The 23,451-nt window shown below is 36.1% G+C and overlaps 1 protein-coding gene across 1 annotated transcript; it reads right to left on the bottom strand.

Annotated features, from left to right (window-relative positions):
• Positions 1-511: 511 nt before the first annotated feature.
• Positions 512-23,128, bottom strand: LOC122137155 (gastrula zinc finger protein XlCGF57.1-like). The gene is made up of 3 exons (XM_042722836.1): positions 22,761-23,128; positions 7,926-8,162; positions 512-2,103 (listed from the first exon to the last, which is right to left on the bottom strand). The coding sequence occupies exons 2-3, from the start codon at positions 8,092-8,094 to the stop codon at positions 776-778; spliced, it is 1,497 nt and encodes a 498-aa protein (XP_042578770.1). The 5' UTR covers positions 8,095-8,162; positions 22,761-23,128; the 3' UTR covers positions 512-775.
• Positions 23,129-23,451: the final 323 nt, after the last annotated feature.

Below are 23,451 nucleotides of genomic sequence, written 5' to 3'. Positions count from 1 at the left end.
ACCCTGCCAGCTTGGAGCCTCATCCCAACCATGCTGTTTGAAAAGATGTATGAATCATGGGTTGACCCAGGCCATCTTGCCACAATATGTTTTATTAACAAGGTTCGGGAGGAGCACGTCAGATACTTAGCCTAATTAGCACAGGTGGAGCTCACTTAAGATAATCAACACTATGGTATAAATACAGCTGACTTACCCCTATCCATTGACGGTTTATCAGCATCCCCCCTCCACCCCATCTCCTCAACTTAGTTCATTTTACACTTTTATATTGGGGGGTACTCTAGGTACTTCAGTTAATTATATGTAAGTGTGAACTCGTGAAATTTGTTAGGCACATTTGTGCATCACATATTATCTGGACATTTATTGAATGGAAATGCTTCTGATTCACATATGCAAATTCTTTTTCAGATGGCGCCTTTATAGCAATGTGTGTACAGCCGATCGCTCTGATTACATTGTAACTGCCTTTGGAATAAATGTGAAATGCTTAAAAATACTAACTTGATGAAATTCATACTTTGCTTTAATTAATAGAATATTGATTACATTGTTCATGTAAAAATATAAAATAGACCATCTGAAAAAAAAAAAAAGAAATTCTAAGTAATGGTTATTTAACCAAGAAAATGTGACTGGGACATGAATTTACATTGGATTAAAAAAAAAAAACGTTCCTCCTCATTTCAGAACATGACCGCACACCACTGGTAGAATTTTTTTTTTAATGTCTGAAACTCTTTCTACACTGTTGGCAGGTGAAAATCTTCCCTTAAGTGTGAGCTCTCATGTGAGTCTTGAGGTTTGCTTTTTTTACGAAAGTCTTACCACAGTCATAACACATAAAAGGCTCATGTCCAATGTGAGTCATTATGTGTGTCTTAAGGTGATTCCTGTCTGTGAAACTTGTTCCACACTGATGGCATATAAAACAGCTCTCTCTTAAGTGGATCTTCATGTGCTTATTAAGGCTTTCTTTATATGGGAAACATTTTCCACACTGATCACATGTGAAAGGTTTCTCTCCAGTGTGAACTCTCATGTGACTCTTAAGACGATCAGTTCGTGGGAAGCTCTTTCCACACTGTTGGCAGGTGTAAGGCTTTTCTCCAGTGTGAATTCTCATGTGGACTTTAAGGTTTCCATTTTTTCTAAAACTCTTTCCACACTGATCACATGTGAAAGGTTTCTCTCCAGTGTGGACTCTCATGTGATTATAAAAGGTTGCTTTATGTGAGAAACATTTTCCACATTGACCACATACAAATGGCTTCTCTCCAGTGTGAATTCTCATGTGAGTCTTAAGATTATCCATTCGTGGGAAGCTCTTTCCACACTGTTGGCAGGTGTAAGGCTTCTCTCCAGTGTGAATTCTCATGTGAATCTTGAGTATTCCTTTTTGATTCAAGGTTTTTCCACACAGTTTGCAGGTGTAAGGCTTCTGTCCAGTGTGAATTCTCTTATGACTATAAAAGGTTGCTTTATGAGAGAAACATTTTCCACATTGACCACATAAAAATGGCTTCTCTCCAGTGTGAATTCTCATGTGACTCTTAAGGTTATCCATTCGTAGGAAGCTCTTTCCACACTGTTGGCAGGTGTAAGGTTTCTCTCCAGTGTGAATTCTCATGTGAATCTTGAGTATTCCTTTTTGATTCAAGGTTTTTCCACACAGTTTGCAGGTGTAAGGCTTCTCTCCAGTGTGAATTCTCATATGACTATAAAAGGTTGCTTTGTGTGAGAAACGTTTTCCACATTGACCACATACAAATGGCTTCTCTCCAGTGTGAATTCTTATGTGACTCTTAAGTATATCAATTCGTGAGAAGCTCTTTCCACACTGTTGGCAGGTGTAAGGCTTCTCTCTAGTGTGAACTCTCATGTGGACTTTAAGATTTCCATTTTTTCTAAAACTCTTTCCACACTGTTGGCAGATGAAAAGGCTTGTAGTTCCAGTCTTCTGAGCTCTTTTTTGAGAGGAAGTCTTTTCAGTCTGCAAACAACTAAAAGATTTTTCTCCAGTTATAAAATCGTGATGTTTAATACCATTCTCTTCCATTTCATTCAGATCTCGACTCTCCTCCTTCATTGTCATCAGGTCTAAATTGAAAAGACAAATACATGATAACCCTAGTTTAATGGCATAAAGCAACAGACATAAAAACATTTCGACATTTAAAGCATCAAAACCAATGCTACAGTTCTAAGCAGAGAGATAACGGGCTAAAGCATTGCAGTGCCATTGTCACATTGTGGGGTTGTGGGTGTGAATTTCATCCAGCCTCCTTGACCATCATACAGGTGCTGGTCATATAATTAGAATATCCACAAAAAGTTTATTTATTTCACTAATTCCATTCAAACAATGAAACTTGTATATTATATATACAATATTACACACAGACAGATATATTTAAAATGTTGATTTCTTTTAATTTTGATGATTATAACTGACAACTAAGGAAAATCCCAAATTCAGTATCTCAGAAAATTAGAATATTGTGAAAAGGTTCAATATTGAAGACACCTTCAAAGGGAAGGAAAAGATGTGGTAGAAAAAAGTGTACAAGCAATAGGGATAACCGCACCCTGGAGAGGATTGTGAAACAAAACCCATTCAAAAATGTGGGGGAGATTCACAAAGAGTGGACTGCAGCTGGAGTCAGTGCTTCAAGAACCACTACGCACAGACATATGCAAGACATGGGTTTCAGCTGTCGCATTCCTTGTGTCAAGTCACTCTTGAACAAGAGACAGTGTCAGAAGCCTCTTGACATTATTACATTATTAAATATATATAAATAAATATTAAATACAGTGGCGTATGGGACACCCCCGCAGCCCCCGAGGTGCGTGGGGGACCCTGCCTTTTGGGGGGCCCCGTCGCAGGACATTCTAGAAGGCAGTGCTTCAAGACACTGCAAAAGACGCGAGACGTGAGCGCAAAGGTAGTGCAGTGGAGCGGGTTTAATAATGTTCTAAAACAACAACCGGGGAAAATCTTTTTTTTTCTTTCTCACATTTCACTTGTCATAAACACTATACATCTAAGACAGCCACACTGTAATCAAAGTGGATATTTTTACGATTAAAGTGGCTTCAATCCCCACACATGACATGCAGGAAAAAAAAAAGTTAATTATTACTAAAAAATTAGCGCACAATTTAATTTGTTACTTTGTTTTACTAAATCGTGCGCACAACATAGGCTACTGACTTGTTCCCTCCTTTTAAGTAAATTGTGCACACGATATGATTCAACTAAATCCAGGCCACGATTTAGTAATACCGTGTGCACAATTTAACAAATTCGTGCTTTCATGTTTAATTTTTTTTTATTTTTTTTTTTGCATGTGACGTGAGAGGCTCCATATGCTTTAAGAAGGGCTTAAAAAAGGAAAAAAAGAAAAGAAAAAAAAAAATCGAAAAAAAAAAAAAAAAAAAACGGTTCAATACGAGCAGAATCTGCATTTTACCAGTTTCTGTTCATGCGTTTCACTGTATTATTACCATTCTTAAACCGGTTTGAGAAAAAATTGTTAGCATTGTTTTTTAAACATCGTCTTTGCCAATAATAATAATAATAACAACAACAACAACAAAAATAATAATAATAATAATAGGCTAAAGTAGGCTACACAACGTTTTCTTACGGCAACTCAAAGGGAAAAAAAAAAATATTGTAGCCTAAATTGCGCTGTCATAGCCAGCATCATCTTTACTAGATTTTGGCCAAATGTTTTAAACGAAAAAAAAAAATAAAAACCTGTCAAAGCTTTAAAGACATTAAAGTATTTTAATTTTTTTAGATAATTAAAATATTTGCATGGTTTAAAAAAAAAAAAAACGCTACTTGTATAAAATTGAATTTTGAGAGGAAAAAACACGTCGCATTTTATTATTACATTCAGAAATAATGTAGACTAAATTACCAGTAAATCAAAATGTTTACAAACATTATAAACACAGGCTATTTTATTCCCTTCCCTCCACAACAAATCCTCTAAGGTTAACAGTATTTAGGCTACGTAAACTTCAAGCCGAAAACAAATTAATTAAAAGGGAAACTGAAGCCTTCTCTTGTTCAGTACAAATCCAAATGTTTCCATATTCGTGACATCTTTGGATGCTAAAATAATATTTATGTATAGGTTTTACACAACTCGCATTATCACGTAAATCATTATCCTTCACAAAGGCTATAACAGCACAGTGTGGTTGCTGGTCACGCTGAACGCAACAAAGCAAATATTCGTACATGACTTCACTGCTGGTGGGAGGGGTCCATCTCGTTTTTTGTGGAGGTGCCTCTAAGATGTGTGGTACGCCACTGATTAAATATAAATAAATACATGAAACATATATAAATTTGATAAAACTTTTATTTAGGAACTTTTTTTTTTCATGTGTCATAACTCTAGTCCAGTCACTTAGGCAACTGCTTCGTGGTACTTGACAAAGCAGTTGCGTTCAGCATTGAGGCACAGGTGGACCTTACAGACCCTGCAGACCACATTTGACCTCAAAATGTTCCCCTTCCTGCTGCAGTATTTGCAGGTCTGGCGGTTGGTGTAGACAGGGGCATGGAACAGGGACATGTCAAACCGCACAGAAGCATCGGGGGTGTGGCTGCGGTGTCCCCGGACAGGCATGGGGACATCAACAGAGGTACTGGGGGCACATGGAAATGATGAGCTCCTTCGGGGTTGAGACATAACTGCCCTCTGGCTGCTGCAACTCATAAACACCTGGATCCGGAAGTTCTTTAAGGACAGGCCATCCATAGCAAGAGCCTTGATGTCCCGCCTGTACATGATCCAGGCATTCGTGAGGCTGACATCTATTGCATATGCAAACATCCGCATGTACCACCTCTTGGATTTCATGGGGGTGCGGTAGAGGTGGACCAGCATGTCACTTTTGTCAATGCCCCCCATGTTGGCATTGTAGCTCTTGATGACAGCAGGACAACTTATCGGTTCCTTCCTTTTGGTGTCACTGCAGTACCGGTAGACTAAGGATATGGGCTCCACTCCCATGTATGTTGACAGCAGAGTGACGACCCTGTTGTTCTTCCACCTGAGGGCCAGGATCCCATTATCACTGGTGACGTAGTCATGCACATCACGAGGGACAGCCTTTTTCTCCATATCCTTGATGGACTTCAGTGGAGTCTTGCCTATTCTGGTGTCCCTGGCTGTCCCCCTGTACCTGCAGTTCTTATCTTTGAGGTACCGCTCCAGGCTAGTGAAGAAGTTGTCCGCAAAGATGGCTGTGGTGGTGGAGGAGGACATGGTGCTGGCCAGGACAGAGACTATCTGGCTGGTGACACCCATGGCTTGTTGTTCAGACGTCATGGGGACAACGTGGGCTGTATTGCCTTTGAAGGCAACCATAACCTCATCAACAGACTGCTTGGGGGTCTGTGGCTCACTCCTGAAGGCAGTAACCAGGAGGTTGAACTGTGGCCTGACTTTGAAGAATCTGTCGATGGTGCCAGGAATCTGGGTGTTGTCATTAAAGTGGACAAGCCTTCTAATCAGCCTGAACCTCTTAGATGACTTGAGGTTTGCAACTTGAGGGACCCTTGTCTCCATTGCCCAGTAGTCATCAATGGAGGGCAACTCAGAAATCCCCATGTAGAGCAGGATGGCCACAAAGGTCTCATCTTCAGTGGTGGTGAAAGTGGTGTTGACGTCCTTCTGGGTTGCATATAAGTTGGTTTGGTATGTTATATCCTTGATGACATGGGGGCTGAAGTACTTACTGAAGTAATTATATGGAGTCTCAATGAAGTCAGGGGGAACGTGCTGGTACTCAGGCAGGTCTTGGTTGTCCAGATCAACCTTCTTCCAGGTGGTTGGCCTCCCCTTCTGTTTGGGGCCCTTGGCTTGTGGTGCTGGCTGGTCTTCGTCCTCCTCCTCTTCATTGTCGTCATACTTGTCCGTAAGCTCCTCCACTGCAGGCTGCATACACTTCCTCTTGGCAGAGGGGCCCATGTCACTCGGGCACTAGTCAGTAAGTGGGATGAAGTCGGGGTCTGCCACATCGTTGTCTTCCTCGTCAGAGCCCTCATCATCACTGATAGCGGGGTCAGCTGGCACAACAGCAGTTGACCTCTTTCCATAGAAGAGCTGAGTAGAAAAGTAAGGTTCTGAACATCAAGTCCACCTTGAGTTATGAAGGAAAACAGTAACAGTGAGGTGAAGATCTACTGAAAACAAAAAATATTGACATATAGACTGTGAATATATAATAGTTTTTAATATTAAGTTCTTGTTGATTTTTGTAGGACTTATTTTAGCAGTAATAAGGCTCACAGTAAGAATAAACACCAATATATGTCATTTACGTATAATAAAAACTATTATGAGGTCATAAAACTAAGCAAAATTACACATATTTCCCTATTTATAGCTTGATCATTTTAATAAATGGTTAAAAGAGTAACTAAACCCCTGGTTAGAGCCTGACTCCACCCACTGGCAATATTTGAAAAATGCTTAAAAGAACCGAGGGTGTGACTGAGCGGGTGGGGCGTGAACCTGAGACCCGCAGTAACGGATTGATTGACAGCTGCTGTCAGAGTCGCTAAAATGGAGAGTGACTGTAGTGACGCAAGTAGCTTTGCAACAGAGCGTTCATTTGAAGTAGAGGACTTTTCTCCCCCACCTTGACCTGAAGTGGAGGATGTCGAGGTGTCTGTGGACACAGGGCCAGGGCCTGAGCCATATCAACTCGAGCCGCTGGCTCAAACTGCGGTCTTAACTCCCGCATCGCGATCGGCATCCGATGATGCTAGCGAAGCAGGCGCTACAGTGATTTTGACGGAACAAGATGGTTTTATACTGCCAAGGGCGTGGTAGCTCTTACCAAGGGCGTGGTGAGCTGGAAACTGCTTACGTCACGTACCACTGCAAACATCCAATAGGAAAAATCAACTACAGTAGCCACCGTTCAACCTGAAGAGGGTAGCACTCAGACGTTTTTACACCATATATTGTAGAATTAAAACACTTTATAGTCAAATGTCAAAAAAGTTACTCGAATCAATGAACAGCACTAATAAAGCCCCATTGTTACAGATCATTAACTAAAAAAAGTTGGTTTAGGGTTTAGTTACCCTTTAAGTTTCGCATTTGATCACTGCATAATGCTGTACGAACCTGTGGCAACATTCAATGTTATTTCATGTCCAGCATTCACTAATTTCTAGACATCCTATGCAAACATCTATCTCAACATTTAACACATCTATTCAACCACATAATGTGTGAGTTTCCTGAACTTACCATTGTTCGTTTTGCTGGTATTAATTTTTCTGTGGTAGTTGGTAGTAGCGTAGATCCGTCTTTCTGAAATTCCTGAATGACACTGAAGTTTGTAATCGCGCGGGCAACTCCTGATTGGTCAGATGTCATGGTGTTACTATCAGTGACGTAGACTGACATCTCTTGGTTGGCTGGGAGAAATCCATGTGCTTTTACAAACTCACGGAGAGGTGTACAAATGCCATTATGAATGGTTGATTAAGTTACCAAATATGGTTCTTCGCCCGATAAATGGTTTAATTAAACGATTTTACTGCATGCCCACCAGCCAATCAGAATCCAGTATTCAGACAGACCATGAAATAATATAAATTTACTGGCCATGTTATCTGTTCTCTGAAGCCTTTTAAATAAAGAACAATTATACACAGCATGCAGTAACTATAACAAGCTGTGTCAGCATGAGAAATGTTATATATTATTAGCAGAATGATGTTTTGTCTGCCTGGTAACAAAGTCATGTTTACAAGATACTAGTACAGTGAGTGCTTTTGTTGTCTATGAGTGATTTTTTTTCCCTCATTCTCAAAAGTTGACTGTTCACATTTCATGGCTTACTTTATATAAAATGTTTTGAGAATTAAAACCAACCTGTTTGTTCCTCAGTATTTTCATGTTTGACTCTGAATTCTTCACTCTTCATGTCTTCACTCTCCTCTTTAATAAACTCCATCTTTGTTTGTTCCTCAGTATCTTCATGTTTGACTCTGAATGTTTCTTCACTCTTCATGTCTTCACTCTCCTCTTTAATAAATGGCATCTTTATAACAGTGCGTTATGTGGATCTCAGTTAATTCGTCAGGAGTTTTTCTGTCTGAACACTTTGTCCTGCTTAAAAAAATAAATAAATAGCAGAAAGAAAAACAGCAGGGATCTAATTTATAAAACTCTCAGTAGATTTCATCCTAAAAGTGTAAGTAGGCACAAAAGCTAGATTTTGCGTACACACAAAAGTTTTCAGATTTATAAAACCATGTGTACTCCAGAACCTGCGCAAAAATCCCTTTATAAATCCCAGTCAGGGGAAGATTGTGCGTACGTGCATCTCCACCTCGTCTCCTCCCCGAAATCACCAAATATAGAGCTTACAACGCCTAGTTTTACTATGAATAACCTCATCTGCATATCATTTCCATGCATATTCCCATCTATGTGACACCATGTTTAACACTGAGACATTAAGGAAATATGAGATGGGGACTATAATGCCATTTGTGCCATACACATAGATTTTTATTGCTAAAAATTATGCACTATCCTTATTATGTTTTATAATAAATATATGAAAATATCCATAAAAACAAAATGGTTTAAAGTTGTTCTCAGATATATTTTATTTCAGATATACAGGTCCTTCTCAAAAAATTAGCATATTGTGAAAAAGTTCATTATTTTCCATAATGTAATGATAAAAATTAAACTTTCATATATTTTAGATTCATTGCACACCAACTGAAATATTTCAGGTCTTTTATTGTTTTAATACTGATGATTTTGGCATACAGCTCATGAAAACCCAAAATTCCTATCTCAAAAAATTAGCATATCATGAAAAGGTTCTCTAAACGAGCTATTAACCTAATTATCTGAATCAACTAATTAACTCTAAAACACCTGCAAAAGATTCCTGAGGCTTTTAAAAACTCCCACCCTGGTTCATTACTCAAAACCGCAATCACGGGTAAGACTGCCGACCTGACTGCTGTCCAGAAGGCCATCATTGACACCCTCAAGCGAGAGGGTAAGACACAGAAAGAAATTTCTGAACGAATAGGCTGTTCCCAGAGTGCTGTATCAAGGCACCTCAGTGGGAAGTCTGTGGGAAGGAAAAAGTGTGGCAAAAAAACGCTGCACAACGAGAAGAAGTGACCGGACCCTGAGGAGGATTGTGGAGAAGGACCGATTCCAGACCTTGGGGGACCTGCGGAAGCAGTGGACTGAGTCTGGAGTAGAAACATCCAGAGCCACCGTGCACAGGCGTGTGCTTTTGAACCAGAAACAGCGGCAGAAGCACCTGACCTGGGCTACAGAGAAGCAGCACTGGACTGTTGCTCAGTGGCCCAAAGTACTTTTTTTCGGATGAAAGCAAATTTTGCATGTAATTCGGAAATCAAGGTGCCAGAGTCTGGAGGAAGACTGGGGAGAAGGAAATGCCAAAATGCCTGAAGTCCAGTGTCAAGTACCCACAGTCAGTGATGGTCTGGGGTGCCATGTCAGCTGCTGGTGTTGGTCCACTGTGTTTTATCAAGGGCAGGGTCAATGCAGCTAGCTATCAGGAGATTTTGGAGCACTTCATGCTTCCATCTGCTGAAAAGCTTTATGGAGATGAAGATTTCGTTTTTCAGCACAACCTGGCACCTGCTCACAGTGCCAAAACCACTGGTAAATGGTTTACTGACCATGGTATTACTGTGCTCAATTGGCCTGCCAACTCTCCTGACCTGAACCCCATAGAGAATCTGTGGGATATTGTGAAGAGAAAGTTGAGAGACGCAAGACCCCAACACTCTGGATGAGCTTAAGGCCGCTATCGAAGCATCCTGGGCCTCCATAACACCTCAGCAGTGCCACAGGCCGATTGCCTCCATGCCACGCCGCATTGAAGCAGTCATTTCTGCAAAAGGATTCCCGACCAAGTATTGAGTGCATAACTGAACATAATTATTTGAAGGTTGACTTTTTTTGTATTAAAAACACTTTTCTTTTATTGGTCGGATGAAATATGCTAATTTTTTGAGATAGGAATTTTGGGTTTTCATGAGCTGTATGCCAAAAATCATCAGTATTAAAACAATAAAAGACCTGAAATATTTCAGTTGGTGTGCAATGAATCTAAAATATATATAAGTTTAATTTTTATCATTACATTATGGAAAATAATGAACTTTTTCACAATATGCTAATTTTTTGAGAAGGACCTGTATTATTATTTTGATCTCATTATTTTACATTGGCCAAATAGTATTTCAATTGTTTTAAACAATTCAAATCAAGATAAATGTATGCAGTTTTGCTGATGAAGATATTTTAGCTATTTTTAGTGGAACAGGCCCATATTTATTGCAGTGTAAATGCAATTGTCTGATTCGGCTCATCACTGATAAAGTATTTTAAAAAGAAAACGTGCAAATATTACCGTTTTCTCCTAGTTATATCCTTCAAATATAGTGGTATACCAGACAATAGACCGTTGAATCAGCAGTGTCTGCCATAATATCGAAGTAAGTGCACATCTTTGATCATTGTTCTCGCTAAAATATTTCTCATAACATGTGATCTGTAGTTTAGTTTAAAGATGAATTATTGTGCACCTATAGCACTCCTCGCTGTCATTAAAACATAGCATACCACAGGAAAATTATTTAGCCTATTGTTAATAAAATTATGTAATTATGTTTTTTGTAAAATTATGTGATTTCAGTGTTTATCTCCATTAATGCGAGTGGAGTATTTAGTATAAATGTATATATCAAGTCAATCGAAAAAAAAAGAGTTCGTACGCATGGTCTAGAATGTTCGTACATATTTACGACAAGTTTATTTTTTATAATCACGATATGTGCGTGAAAAATTGCGTATGCGTCAGCGTGGGATGATTCGGGCTCTCCGATTCACTGAATCATTTTGAGAAGCGATTCAATCGACTCGAAAAAGTTTGGAAAAGGTCCGTTTATTTCACTACCTGCTAGAGACTGATTCGTGTTTATGATGAACTGGTACAGGGTGAGAAATTAGACGCACCTTTTGTACTCACAGAGAATAACCTTCATTGTGTCACTAGATAAAGCATTACAGTGTAACATTCAGTAAAAAAAAAAATGTCAAAAATGTATGTACAATTCTCTAAACGACGTGTATTGATCTTCTTCTTCTACTAACTTTTTATGGCGGATGGCAAACCAACTTTTGGTGCATTTACCGCCACCGACTGGACTGGAGCGTGAAGCACTGACAGGCTGATGACAAAAAAAAAAAAAAAAAAACCTTATATATTAGATTCTATTAATTATTCTTATTTCTTTAATGTATTTTATAATAGCACCATATATTCTTCTTTGTTCTGCGTTTTCGTTCAAAAGACTTATCATATTGAATGATTCAACACCCATGTTTTTAACTTTATTAATGAGTTTTAACCTTTCTTTTCCATATTTTTTACATTCCATTAATACATGTTCTATAGTTTCGGGCTGATTACAATAAATACATTTACCTGATTCATGTTTTCCTATTTCAAACAATGAATGATTTAATCTAGTATGCCCTATTCGGATGCATGAAATAATTGTATCTTCTTTCCTGTTCTTAAAAACATTTCTTCCATTTCCATTTACTTTCTGTTGAATATTATACATAAACCTGCCCTTGTTATCACAGTTCCATTTCCTCTTGCCATTTGTTATTCATGAATTCTTTTATTTTCTCTTTAACTTCATTTTTGCTCAGAGTCACTTGAATATCTATTTCTGTATTTTTAAGAGCTTGCTTAGCAAGCTTATCAACCACATCATCAGCCTCCACTCCCACATGAGCAGGAACCCACAAAAATTTTATCAAGCTTACTTTACTTACTCTTAACAAACTTGCAAGAATCTCATATATAATGTCTTGCCTTGATGATTTTAATCCACTTGCAAGACTAGATAATGCTGCGTAAGAGTCAGAACAGATTACAACTAAGCTTGGTTTTACCTCCTCTACCCACTGAAGGGCTACCACCATAGCAATTAATTCAGTTGCATAGATGGATACATGATCAGTTATTCTTTTCCTAATGCTAATTTGAAATTGTGGAATGTATACTGCAGCAGCAGTTCTACCAGAGATAGGTTCTTTAGAACCATCAGTGTATATATTTAACCATGATGAATAAATCTGATCCAAATACTGCTGGACAATAATGTTCTTAGGGGTAGCTTTCTCATTCTTCATTTTTATTTGTATCTGAAAATCTACAATAGGCATAGGAAAAAAACATGGTGGAATTCTGGATACAGTTGGACTAACATCACAATCAGCAATACCAACTACTCCTGCTTCCCTCTCAGCAATCCATCCAAAGCTTTTAATATTTTTATTTCCATGCTCCCAGCATTCTTCATTCACCCCCTTTACTGGATGAGACTCTTTATGTCCTTTTAAATGAACCCAATAATTAATTCTCATTTTATACCTACGAAGGTGTAAAGGAGCTTCCCCAACTTCTACCTGCATGGCTGCAATGGGAGATGTTTTAAACGCTCCGCGACATATTCTTAAAGCTTGACTCTGCATTGTTTCAATCTTTTTCAGAGTAGTTTCAGCTGCAATTCCATAAATAATGCTTCCATAATCTAAACTTGGTCTGATTAATGTACAATAAATTATTTTCAAAGACAATCTACAAGCTCCCCATTCTATCCCAGATAAACATCTTAAAATATTTACTCCTGTTTTACATTTATTGATCAGTTTTTTAGCATGCGTTGCAAATGTCAATCTGGATTCCATCCATACACAGAGATATTTAACTACTTAGACTTGCTCCAGCTCCTGGTTATACAACTTTAACTTAACCTCTGGTACTTTTTTCCCTTTTGTTAAACATATAACTTGGGTTTTAGCCACAGATAATCTAAAACTCCAATTATTTGCCCATACCTCCACTTTATCTACAGCTTTTTGTAATCTTTGGGACTCACATTCAATATTACGTCCTCTTTTCCATATTGCCCCGTCATCTGCAAATAATGCCCTTCCAATATCACCCTTAAAATTACTAAAAATATCATTAATCATAATATTAAAAAATACTGGGCTGCATACACTTCCTTGTGGAGTTCCATTATCTATCGTGTAAGTCTCAGAATACTCTACTCCTATCCTAACTTGTATTGTTCTTTCTAAAAGGAAATCCATAATCCAATTGTATAACTTTCCTCCAATTCCCATGCATTTAAGTTTAATTAAAAGTCCCTCTTTCCAAAGCATATCATATGCTTTCTCAATATCAAATAAAACCCCTACCAAAACTTCATTTACCTGAGCTTTCCTAACATCGCCTTCTAAACTTAAAACAGCATCCATAGTATTCCGACCTGCCCTAAATCCACTCTGATATGGTGATATAAGACCTTTTATTTCCAATATATAATTTAGCCTACGTATGATCATTTTTTCCATCAGTTTACATAAATTAGAAGTTAAAGCAATTGGCCTATAATTAATTGGATTAGATTTATCCTTTCCAGGCTTGCCTACTGGTACTATTATTCCATGTTTCCATGAAGAAGGAATCTTCCCTGCATTCCATATCTTGTTAAAAAGATTTAGAATATTTTTTAAAGATCTATCTGATAAATGTTGACTCATTACATAACATATATCATCTCTTCCAGGAGATGTATGTTGAACTCCCCCTTGAGCCATCTTTAATTCATACATAGTAAAATCTGCGTCTAAAGCATCACCAGAAGGACTTCTTTTTATCATTAGATCTGGATATTTATTTTTGTTCTGATTTCTACTCTTTTTAATATCCTCTGATACATTATCATCACTATGGACTTTAACAAAAACTTTAGCCAACATTTCAGCTTTTTCATTATCTGTCACGGCTATTCTTCCTTCATCATTTTTTAAAACAGGAAAAGTCTGATTTCTATAAATTCTTACTTCTTTTTAGCTCCTCTTACTATTCTTCTTACTTCAGCTTGTGCTTTCTTATATTTAATAAAATCTTCAAATAAATAAGACTTTTTAATTTTTCTAAATGCTTTATTCCTATTATGTATAGCATCGCTACACTGATCTCTCAACCAAGGAACTGCTTTCCTCTTTTTACATTGTCCCTTTTTTCCAATAATTTTATCAGTTACCTCATACAGAACTTTACATATTTCCCCATTACATTCATCTATGTCTTCCATCTTATTCAGTTCTAATGCTGTTAATTCTACCTCACTTAGATATTTATATGCTTCCCAGTTTGCTTGATTAAATCTCCATCTTGGAGCTAAAATCACATTATGTTCTTTTACACTCATCCCTACCTTACATACAAGTATATAGTGATCACTACCCATATTATTATCTTCCCAAACATCCCATACACATTTTCTTGCTGTATCTTGTTAAATCTATGGCTGACCCAATACCACGTACCAAATCTATTCTTTTGTTTCTACCATCATTTAAACATACTAACCCATTACTGTCTATTATTTCTTCAACAACATCCCCATTATGATCATCTTTACTGCTTCCTCATAAAGTGCTATGTGCATTAAAATCTCCACACCAAATTATTTTATGATTTCCTGATCCTATAACCTTTGCTAAATCTTTACTTAATCTACTACAAGGATTATAATAATTTATTATTCTGATATTTTGTTTCTCTGCATATATTTCTATAACCACCAATTCATATTATTCAATCTCATTAATGACTCTGTATTCTAATTCATTTTTTATAAAAGTGGCCACCCCACCTCCATTACCTGTCTTTCTATCTTTCCTTACAATATTATATCCTTGCAGAACAAAGTTTAATTTAGGTTTTAACCATGTTTCTTGTAGACAAATTATGTTTGGTTTCACCTCTAATAAGTCTATATACTTTTTAAATTCTGATCCATTTGCAATAAGACTTCTGGCATTCCATTGCAGGATTGTTAAAACCATTATTATTATTATTATTATGTACTTCCACATGCTGTTTGAGTACTTGATTGGAAAAAATAAATGATATGCTAAAGTCTCAATGTAACACCTGCTATTTTCAAATATCTCTCAGCTGCTCGAATTATGATTTTAATTCTCTCTGTTCTGCTTTCTGTTTGAGCAGAACAATTTATCACTTCAGCCTATTTTTTTCAGTTCCTATTTTTACCCTCTCTGGCATTCTTTCCTCATCGAACTGAAGCATTACTGACAAACTGTCCATTCTTTCTTTATTTTTCACGTACTGAAGCCGTTTTGCTCCAACTACCTTCGCCCCTTCAACGCAACTTTTAATTTTATCAGTATTCACATCAGTAGGAATTCCAGTTATTACTCTAACCCAAGGTTTCGTCTTCATCAACGTGCATGACACCAAGAGTCCAAGCATCGAAGTTATACTTAGAGCCTTCTTTTGTTGTTTTCCATCCTTACACATGATAATCAAGTTACCATCTCTCAGAGTCTTTGCACTATGAATTTCACCTAAGGCTTTATTTAGCGACTTAGTCAGTTTAATTGGGTTTATCGTCATATCTGATTCTGCAAATTTCATCATCACTTTATGTTCTTCTATGTTTTTCCTACTCACTTGATCCTCCTTTCCACTATCCGTAAATGATCCTTGACTATTAGTTTTCTTTCTTTTCCGATTTACTACTTTCCACCATTCATTCCCAAATTCAGTTCACACATCACTGCTCTCCTGCTGGTTATACTACAACTTTCATTTTGAAAGTAATTGCTTTTACACATTTTTTATATTTTTTTATTATGAAAAATAGTTAATAACTTCACCATTATTGAACATAATAGTTAATAACTTTACTGTAACAGACTGTACTTTCACCAAATCCAGTTCACACATCACTGCTCTACTGCTGGTTATACTACAACTTTCATTTTGCAAGTTTTTTTTTTGGAACGTTTTTTATTTTTTTTTTTTTTTTTGATTTTGTTTTATGAATTTAATTTAATAAAGTTTATTTTAAACAATTTATTTTCACAAATTTATGTTCACACATCGGTTATACTACAACTTTCATTTTGAAAGTAATTGCTTTGGCAAATTTTTTATATTTTTTTATTATGAAAAATTGTTAATAACTTCACAGTTACTGGACATAATAGTTAATAACTTTACTGTAACACACTGTACATTCACCAAATTCAGTTCACACATCACTGCTCTCCTTCTGGTTATACTACAATTTTCATATATTGTAAATATAATTGCTTTTGCATATTTGTTTAATGATTGTTCAGTATGGAAAAATAGGTAATAACTTTGTAACTACATAACTTCATAATGTAATAAAATTACATATTTTTTGGACTTTGGTTCCACACAATACAAATATGTATCTCAACTTAGATACCTAATGCAATTTTACTTTTCAGTTAACTGTAGGATGTACAGTAATAGCACATAATGAAAATGAGAATTGTTAACAAATTATGTTGTTACCCACCTAACATAGATACTTTCACAGTGTCATTAAGTTTGGACTTTGTTTTGTGTCTGCACCTTTCCCTGCCTGTGTTAATTGCCATGGTCACTGATTTTTTGTCATTTCATTTAGCTGTGGTGCAACTAATCACCTTGTTTGGATTGCCTGTGTGTTGGATTAAAAAACTTTTGAAACATGCATCTTTGTATATTTAGCATATTGTGACTGTTGCTTTTACACAAAAATAATTTTTCTTCTCTGTTTTCTATATTTCTAAATTTCTCTTCCTTTGCAGTCCTGAGCAGATAATGATTGGAAGTGTAAATCGTTGTATTTGCTTCTATAATAAAATGTAAAACAACAAAAATACATGTAGTGTAAGCTCAAACGGATTATGTATACTGATTTATCATGATTAAATTAAGTTGTGCCAACATCATAAAATAATTGTGTTGTATGACCTTCTTGTATTTATTTACATGGAACTATATAAGTACTACAATAACAGCACACTCTAGACATCCATTTGCACAGAACTGTACATCTCTCTCTCTCTATCTATGTGTGTGTGTGTGTGTGTGTGTGTGTTATCCAGTTATGTTTGAAGTACATTTTTTATTGTATTAAATTTAATTTGTTGCTTACATTTTGTACTTTTGTGTGTGATATTCCATTTTTCATTGCCTGTCTCTACTTTTGCAACACTGGAAGCACCTGTCACCAAGACAAAATTCTTGTGTGTGCATTGTAAACATTCTTGGGAATAATTAGAGGCAAAATTAAGTAATTAAATTTGAAATTTATTTTTTGAGTCCATGGTTGCTTTTTAAGACACTGTTTTCATTTTTACCAAATATTTGTATTCATGTTTTTGTCTGTCAAGGTGATATACACACAACCAAGGTTTTTTTTTTCATTATTAAAATAATTTTATTAATTCATTTATTCATTCATTTATTTATTCTTTTATGTATTTTTTTTATTTGTTTATTGTAATTGTATGCACTCAAATTAATTTTGAGAAAATATGTATTATTGTTTGGAGAGAAAGATACAGTCACTGACAAACTTATCAAAAAAAAAAACAAAAAAACAAACAAACAAACAAACAAAAAAACATTATAATTGGAATGCTGTTACATGATAAAATAGGTCTATCTTAATCTTTTTATTAATGTATTGTCGATTCTGAGCAAACTATCTTTTTATGTAAATATATGAGAACAAAACATTATTTTTATGTTCAGGTGCATCTCAATAAATTAGAATGTCGTGCAAAAGTTAATTTATTTCAGTAATTCAACTCAAATTGTGAAACTCGTGTATTAAATAAATTCAGTGCATACAGACTAAAGTAGTTTAAGTCTTTGGTTCTTTTAATTGTGATGATTTTGGCTCACATTTAACAAAAACCCACCAATTCACTATCTCAACAAATTAGAATACTTCATAAAATAAAACATTTTTAGTGAATTGTTGGCCTTCTGGAAAGTATGTTCATTTACTGTACATGTACTCAATACTTGGTAGGGGCTCATTTTGCTTTAATTACTGCTTCAATTCGGCGTGGCATGGAGGTGATCAGTTTGTGGTACTGCTGAGGTGGTATGGAAGCAGGTTTCTTTAACAGTGCCCTTCAGCTCATCTGCATTTTTTGGTCTCTTGTTTCTCATTTTTCTCTTGACAATACTCCATAGATTCTCTCTGGGGTTCAGGTCTGGTGAGTTTGCTGGCCAGTCAAGCACACCAACACCATGGTCATTTAAACAACTTTTGGTGCTTTTGGCAGTGTGGGCAGGTGCCAAATCCTGCTGGAAAATGAAATCAGCATCTTCAAAAAGCTGGTCAGCAGAAGGAAGCATGAAGTGCTCCAAAATTTCTTGGTAAACGGGTGCAGTGACTTTGGTTTTCAAAAAACACAATGGACCAACACCAGCAGATGACATTGTACCCAAAATCATCAAAGACTGTGGAAACTTAACACTGGACTTCAAGCAACTTGGGCTATGAGCTTCTTCACCCTTCCTCCAGACTCTAGGACTTTGGTTTCCAAACGAAATACAAAACTTGCTCTTATCTAAAAAGAGAACTTTGGACCACTGGGCAACAGTCCAGCTCTTCTTCTCGTTAGCCCTGGTAAGACGCCTCTGACGTTGTCTGTGCTTCAGCAGTGGCTTAACAAGAGGAATACGACAACTGTAGCCAAATTCCTTGACACGTCTGTGTGTGGTGGCTCTTGATGCCTTGACCCCAGCCTCAGTCCATTCTAATGTGAAGTTCACTCAAATTCTTGAATCGATTTTGCTTGACAATCCTCATAAGGCTGCGGTTCTCTCGGTTGGTTGTGCGTCTTTTTCTTTCACACTTTTTCCTTCCACTCAACTTTCTGTTAACATGCTTGGATACAGCACTCTGTGAACAGCCAGCTTCTTTGGCAATGAATGTTTGTAGCTTACCCTCCTTGTGAAGGTGTCAATGATTGTCAGATCAGCAGTCTTCCCCATGATTGTGTAGCCTTGTGAACCAAACTGAGAGACCATTTTGAAGGCTCAGGAAACCTTTGCAGGTGTTTTGAGTTGATTAGCTGATTGGCATGTCACCATATTCTAATTTGTTTTAGATAGTGAATTGGTGGGTTATTGTTAAATGTGAGCCAAAATCATCACAATTAAAAGAACCAAAGACTTAAACTACTAGTCTGTGTGCATTGATTTAATACACAAGTTTCACAATTTGAGTTAAATTACTGAAATAAATGAACTTTTCCATGACATTCTAATTTACTGAGATGCACCTGTGTATTTAAAATAGACATAACTGTAACTGTAGTAGTACCCAATCAGGAGCAACTTTCAGTTAATCTCTACCTGCATCATTGCAATTAAAGACGAAAGTTGCTTCTCTGATTGGCTAGTGAAGTGTGGTAGAAATGCAGTCGTGATTTAATCTGTTAAAACTATTTTAAGTAATTACAGTGTGTTACAGTAAAGTTCTTAACTATTTTTCTTAACAAAAAAAAATCGTAAAAAAATGTGCCAAAGCAATTACTTTCAAAATGAATGTTGTAGTATAACCAGCAGGAGAGCAGTGATGTGTGAACTGAATTTGGTGAAATTACAGTGTGTTACAGTAAACTTATTAACTAATGTTCATAATAAAAAATCATAATATATGGCCAAAGCAATTAATTTCAAAATGAAAGTTGTAGTATAACCAGCAGGAGAGCAGTTATATGTGAAGTGAATTTGGTTGAAGTACAGTGTACTACAGTAAAGTTATTAACTATTATGTTCAATAACAGTGACTTTATTAACTATTTTTTTATAATAAAAAATCCTAAAAAATGTGCAAAAGCAATTCATTTCAAAAAGAGTGTTGTAGTATAACCAGCAGGAGAGCAGTGATGTGTGAACTGATTTTGGTGAAAGTACAGTGTGTTACAGTAAAGTTATTAACTATTATGTTCAATAACGGTGATGTTATTAACTATTTTTCATAATAAAAAATCCTAAAGAATGTGCAAAAGCATTTAATTTCAAAATGAGTGTTGTAGTATATCCAGAAAGAGAGCAGTGATGTGTGAACTGAATTTGGTGAAAGTACAGTGTGTTACATTAAAATTATTAACTATTTTCATAATAAAAACTCATAACAAATGTGCCAAAGCAATTACATTCAAAATGAGTGTTTTAGTATAATCAGCAGGAGAGCAGTGATGTGTGAACTGAATTTGGTGAAAGTACAGTGTGTTACAGTAAAGTTATTAACTGTTATGTTCAATAATGGTGAAGTTATTAACTATTTTTCATAATAAAAAATCATAAAAAATGTGCCAAAGCAATTACTTTTAAAATGAAAGTTGTAGTATAACCAGCAGGAGAGCAGTGATGTGTGAACTGAATTTGGTGAAAGTACAGTGTGTTACATTAAAGTTATTATCTATTATGTTCAATAACGGTGAAGTTATTAACTATTTTTAATCATAAAAATCATAAAAAATTTGCAAAAGCAATTACTTTCAAAATGAAAGTTGTAGTATAACCAGCAGGAGAGCAGTGATGTGTGAACTGAATTTGGTTAAAATACAGTGTGTTACATTAAAGTTATTAACTATTATGTCCAATAATGGTGAATTCATTAACTGTTTTTCATAATATAAAAATCATAAAAATTGTGCAAAAGCAACTATTTTCAATATAAGTGTTGTAGTATAACCAGTAGGAGAGCAGTGATGTGTGAACTGAATTTGGTAAATGTACAGTGTGTTACAGCAGGGGTTCCCAAACTTTTAAGCCCGCGACCCCCATGATAAATGCGCTGCTGCCCCGCGATTGTGATTGACGCTGACGTAATCTCGTAATGTCTGGGACAAAATTACAAATTGAATTAAAATATATATATATATATATATATATATATATTATATTTTTTTATTTGTATCAGACTTTTCTGCAAACACCATTTAACAAGTATTGAATTAACCCTTTCACACGTAAGTTTAAAATATTCTGGCTGACCCCCCAGCGTGAGTTTTTCAAGGTGATCGTTATTTAGAATGTGTCACTTTATGGTTTCCATGGTGACGCGTCATTGCTTGTCACGTGACACACCGCAGAAACAACAGAGCTGAATGAATGATGATCTGCTTTTATTATTTTCCTTTTTTATTCAAAATATTCACAAATTTGTTAGATATGGCATGAAATAGCTGATATTCCGATTGTCGAATATATGCAAGTGGAAGTGTTTTGTTGTTTAAACACCTTTATAACGATCGCGTTAGTTGAGCTGTATGCGCGACGCCATCTTAGTTTGTGCCGCAGACGCAGTTCAGAGAATCGGATCTGTTGGATTTACAACACGTGAATTCATCCACTTCTCCCGAAATACATAAAAGTAAGTGGATGGTGAACTGGGAGAATAATAGAGTAAACTTTAAAGTTACTTACACAATGTGTATCTGATATGCATAAAACGTGTCTAATTATAATGGAAAGGATTATTATTGTCTCGTCCTTTGACATCAGTGTGTATTTTACAAACTCAAAAATGTATTGTTTTTTTTTAGTACTTATATGTCTGAAACCTAAAATAAATATTATGTGGTTGAAAACACTGAAAAGTTGTGATGACAGCTCTGAGCGCGCCTGTCTCTGGCTCAGCGCCAGCCAGCGCGCGAGAGCACATTTGAATTTCACGTCATGCACTGACCGGTGTGATCGTACACTCCAGGGACCAGCCTAGACTGATCACACCGGTGTGATCGTACGTGCGAAAGGGTTAAATTAATTGCAACAAAAATATATAGGGCCTATATATTTTTTCTACTTTTTTTTTTTGTAGATATTATCTCGAGACCTGTGCGGGGGTGTCACTTTTAGTTTTTATATGTTTTTTTTATTAAAAAAATCATAAAAATTGTGCAAAAGCAACTATTTTTTAAAACCAACATTGTATTATAACCAGCAGGAGAGCAGTGATGTGTGAGCTGAATTTGATGAATGTAAAGTCTGTTACAGTAAAGTTATTAACTATTATGTTCTATAACGGTGAAGTTATTAACTATTTTTCATAATAAAAAATGTGCAACATCAATTAATTTCAAAATGAGTGTTGTAGTATAACCAGTAGGAGAGCAGTGATGTGTGAACTGAATTTGGTGAATGTACGGTGTTTTACAGTAACGTTATTAACGTTTTCATGTTAAAAAAAAAATCATAAAAATTGTGCAAAAGCAACTATTTTTAAAACCAACGTTGCAGTATAACCAGCAGGAGAGCAGTGATGTGTGAACTGAATTTGGTGACACTACAGTGTGTTACTGTGAAGTTATTGAGTATTTTATTAGTAACCTTTTTCGCGTTTTGCACTTTGCAGACGGTCCCTCCGGACTTGTCTCTCAGACGCCAGCGCATTGAGATCAACGTATTTTGTACAGAGCAGAGGAAAGCTTGTTTTCAGGCAAACTCGCTTGTAGCTCGTTTACTACATCACTACGAGTGAAAAGAGGCATAATTCGTGTACCAAAAACGTTTTGCTCGCGAGTTATTGATCCGGAAAAGTCGAATCTGTGAATATCTTGCCAATTTTACCGAACTATTCATCTTCTATTTCCGGATCACTACCAGAGCTACCGTCATTTCCTGCCATCAGTGCTCCAGTCACAGTCCGCTCCAACTTTCGCACCCTCTCTCCCGTCCTAGCACCCAGAAGACGCCATGCTGAACGTCTCCGTATATTGATCTGAACACTTTAAACGATTAAAAGCACACACCTTTCTTCAGCCGAATCACAGACGCAGAAGCGCGGCGCAGCCTTATGACGTCACATCGCCAGACCAAAATAAAAGTCTTGTTCACTAAAATTAAAGGAGTTTACATTAGAAAACTAATATGAATAATAAGATATAGGATGAATTGAAGAAATTAATTGAAGAGCTGTCAAAAGTCCAAAAGGGCTATCAATATTTAACTCCAGTATGTGGTCTTCAAATTACAGGACTGGAAAAAACTTCTGAATATTACAAACTCCTAAAGAAATTGTAGATTCAAATTAAGTTTGTGGTTGCAGAGAGATTTAACCATGTATTGATTTATTAACTGATCCTAAATCCTTTTGACAATGTATTCATCTTATTTCGTCTTTTCTCCCCATAATATCAAGACAATAAATAAGATTTCAATTTTATTTGGTAAAGCGGAATTCATTAAGAGACAGTATAAATCATTATAATCTGTAATTATGTCCCCACTGGATGCAACAAATGCCTCGTTTATGATTTCTCCTCTATGGGGCATAGAGGAGAAACAATAATGTACATTATGTGGAAAATAATGTGTTTTTGAACCTTAAACCACATAAACACATTGCATTACACCAAATACACAACATAATGTTCTTTTTAGCAGCATCATATGACCCCTTTAAAAACTAACCAATGGCTCGGCAGCAGAGCAGCATGAACC

This window comes from Cyprinus carpio, chromosome B4, assembly GCF_018340385.1.
Source record: "Cyprinus carpio isolate SPL01 chromosome B4, ASM1834038v1, whole genome shotgun sequence".
In the NCBI taxonomy this organism is placed as follows: Eukaryota; Metazoa; Chordata; class Actinopteri; order Cypriniformes; family Cyprinidae; genus Cyprinus; species Cyprinus carpio.
This window is presented reverse-complemented; position numbering and strand designations above follow the sequence as displayed.

What these genes read in the sequence shown, in the direction of transcription:
- LOC122137155 (XM_042722836.1), bottom strand. Translation starts at nt 8,094, where the DNA reads ATGCCATTTATTAAAGAGGAGAGTGAAGACATGAAGAGTGAAGAAACA. An exon ending in AAATACTGAGGAACAAACAG is followed by an intron (nt 2,104 to 7,925) that starts GTTGGTTTTAAT and finishes TTTTCAATTTAG; the next exon opens with ACCTGATGACAATGAAGGAG.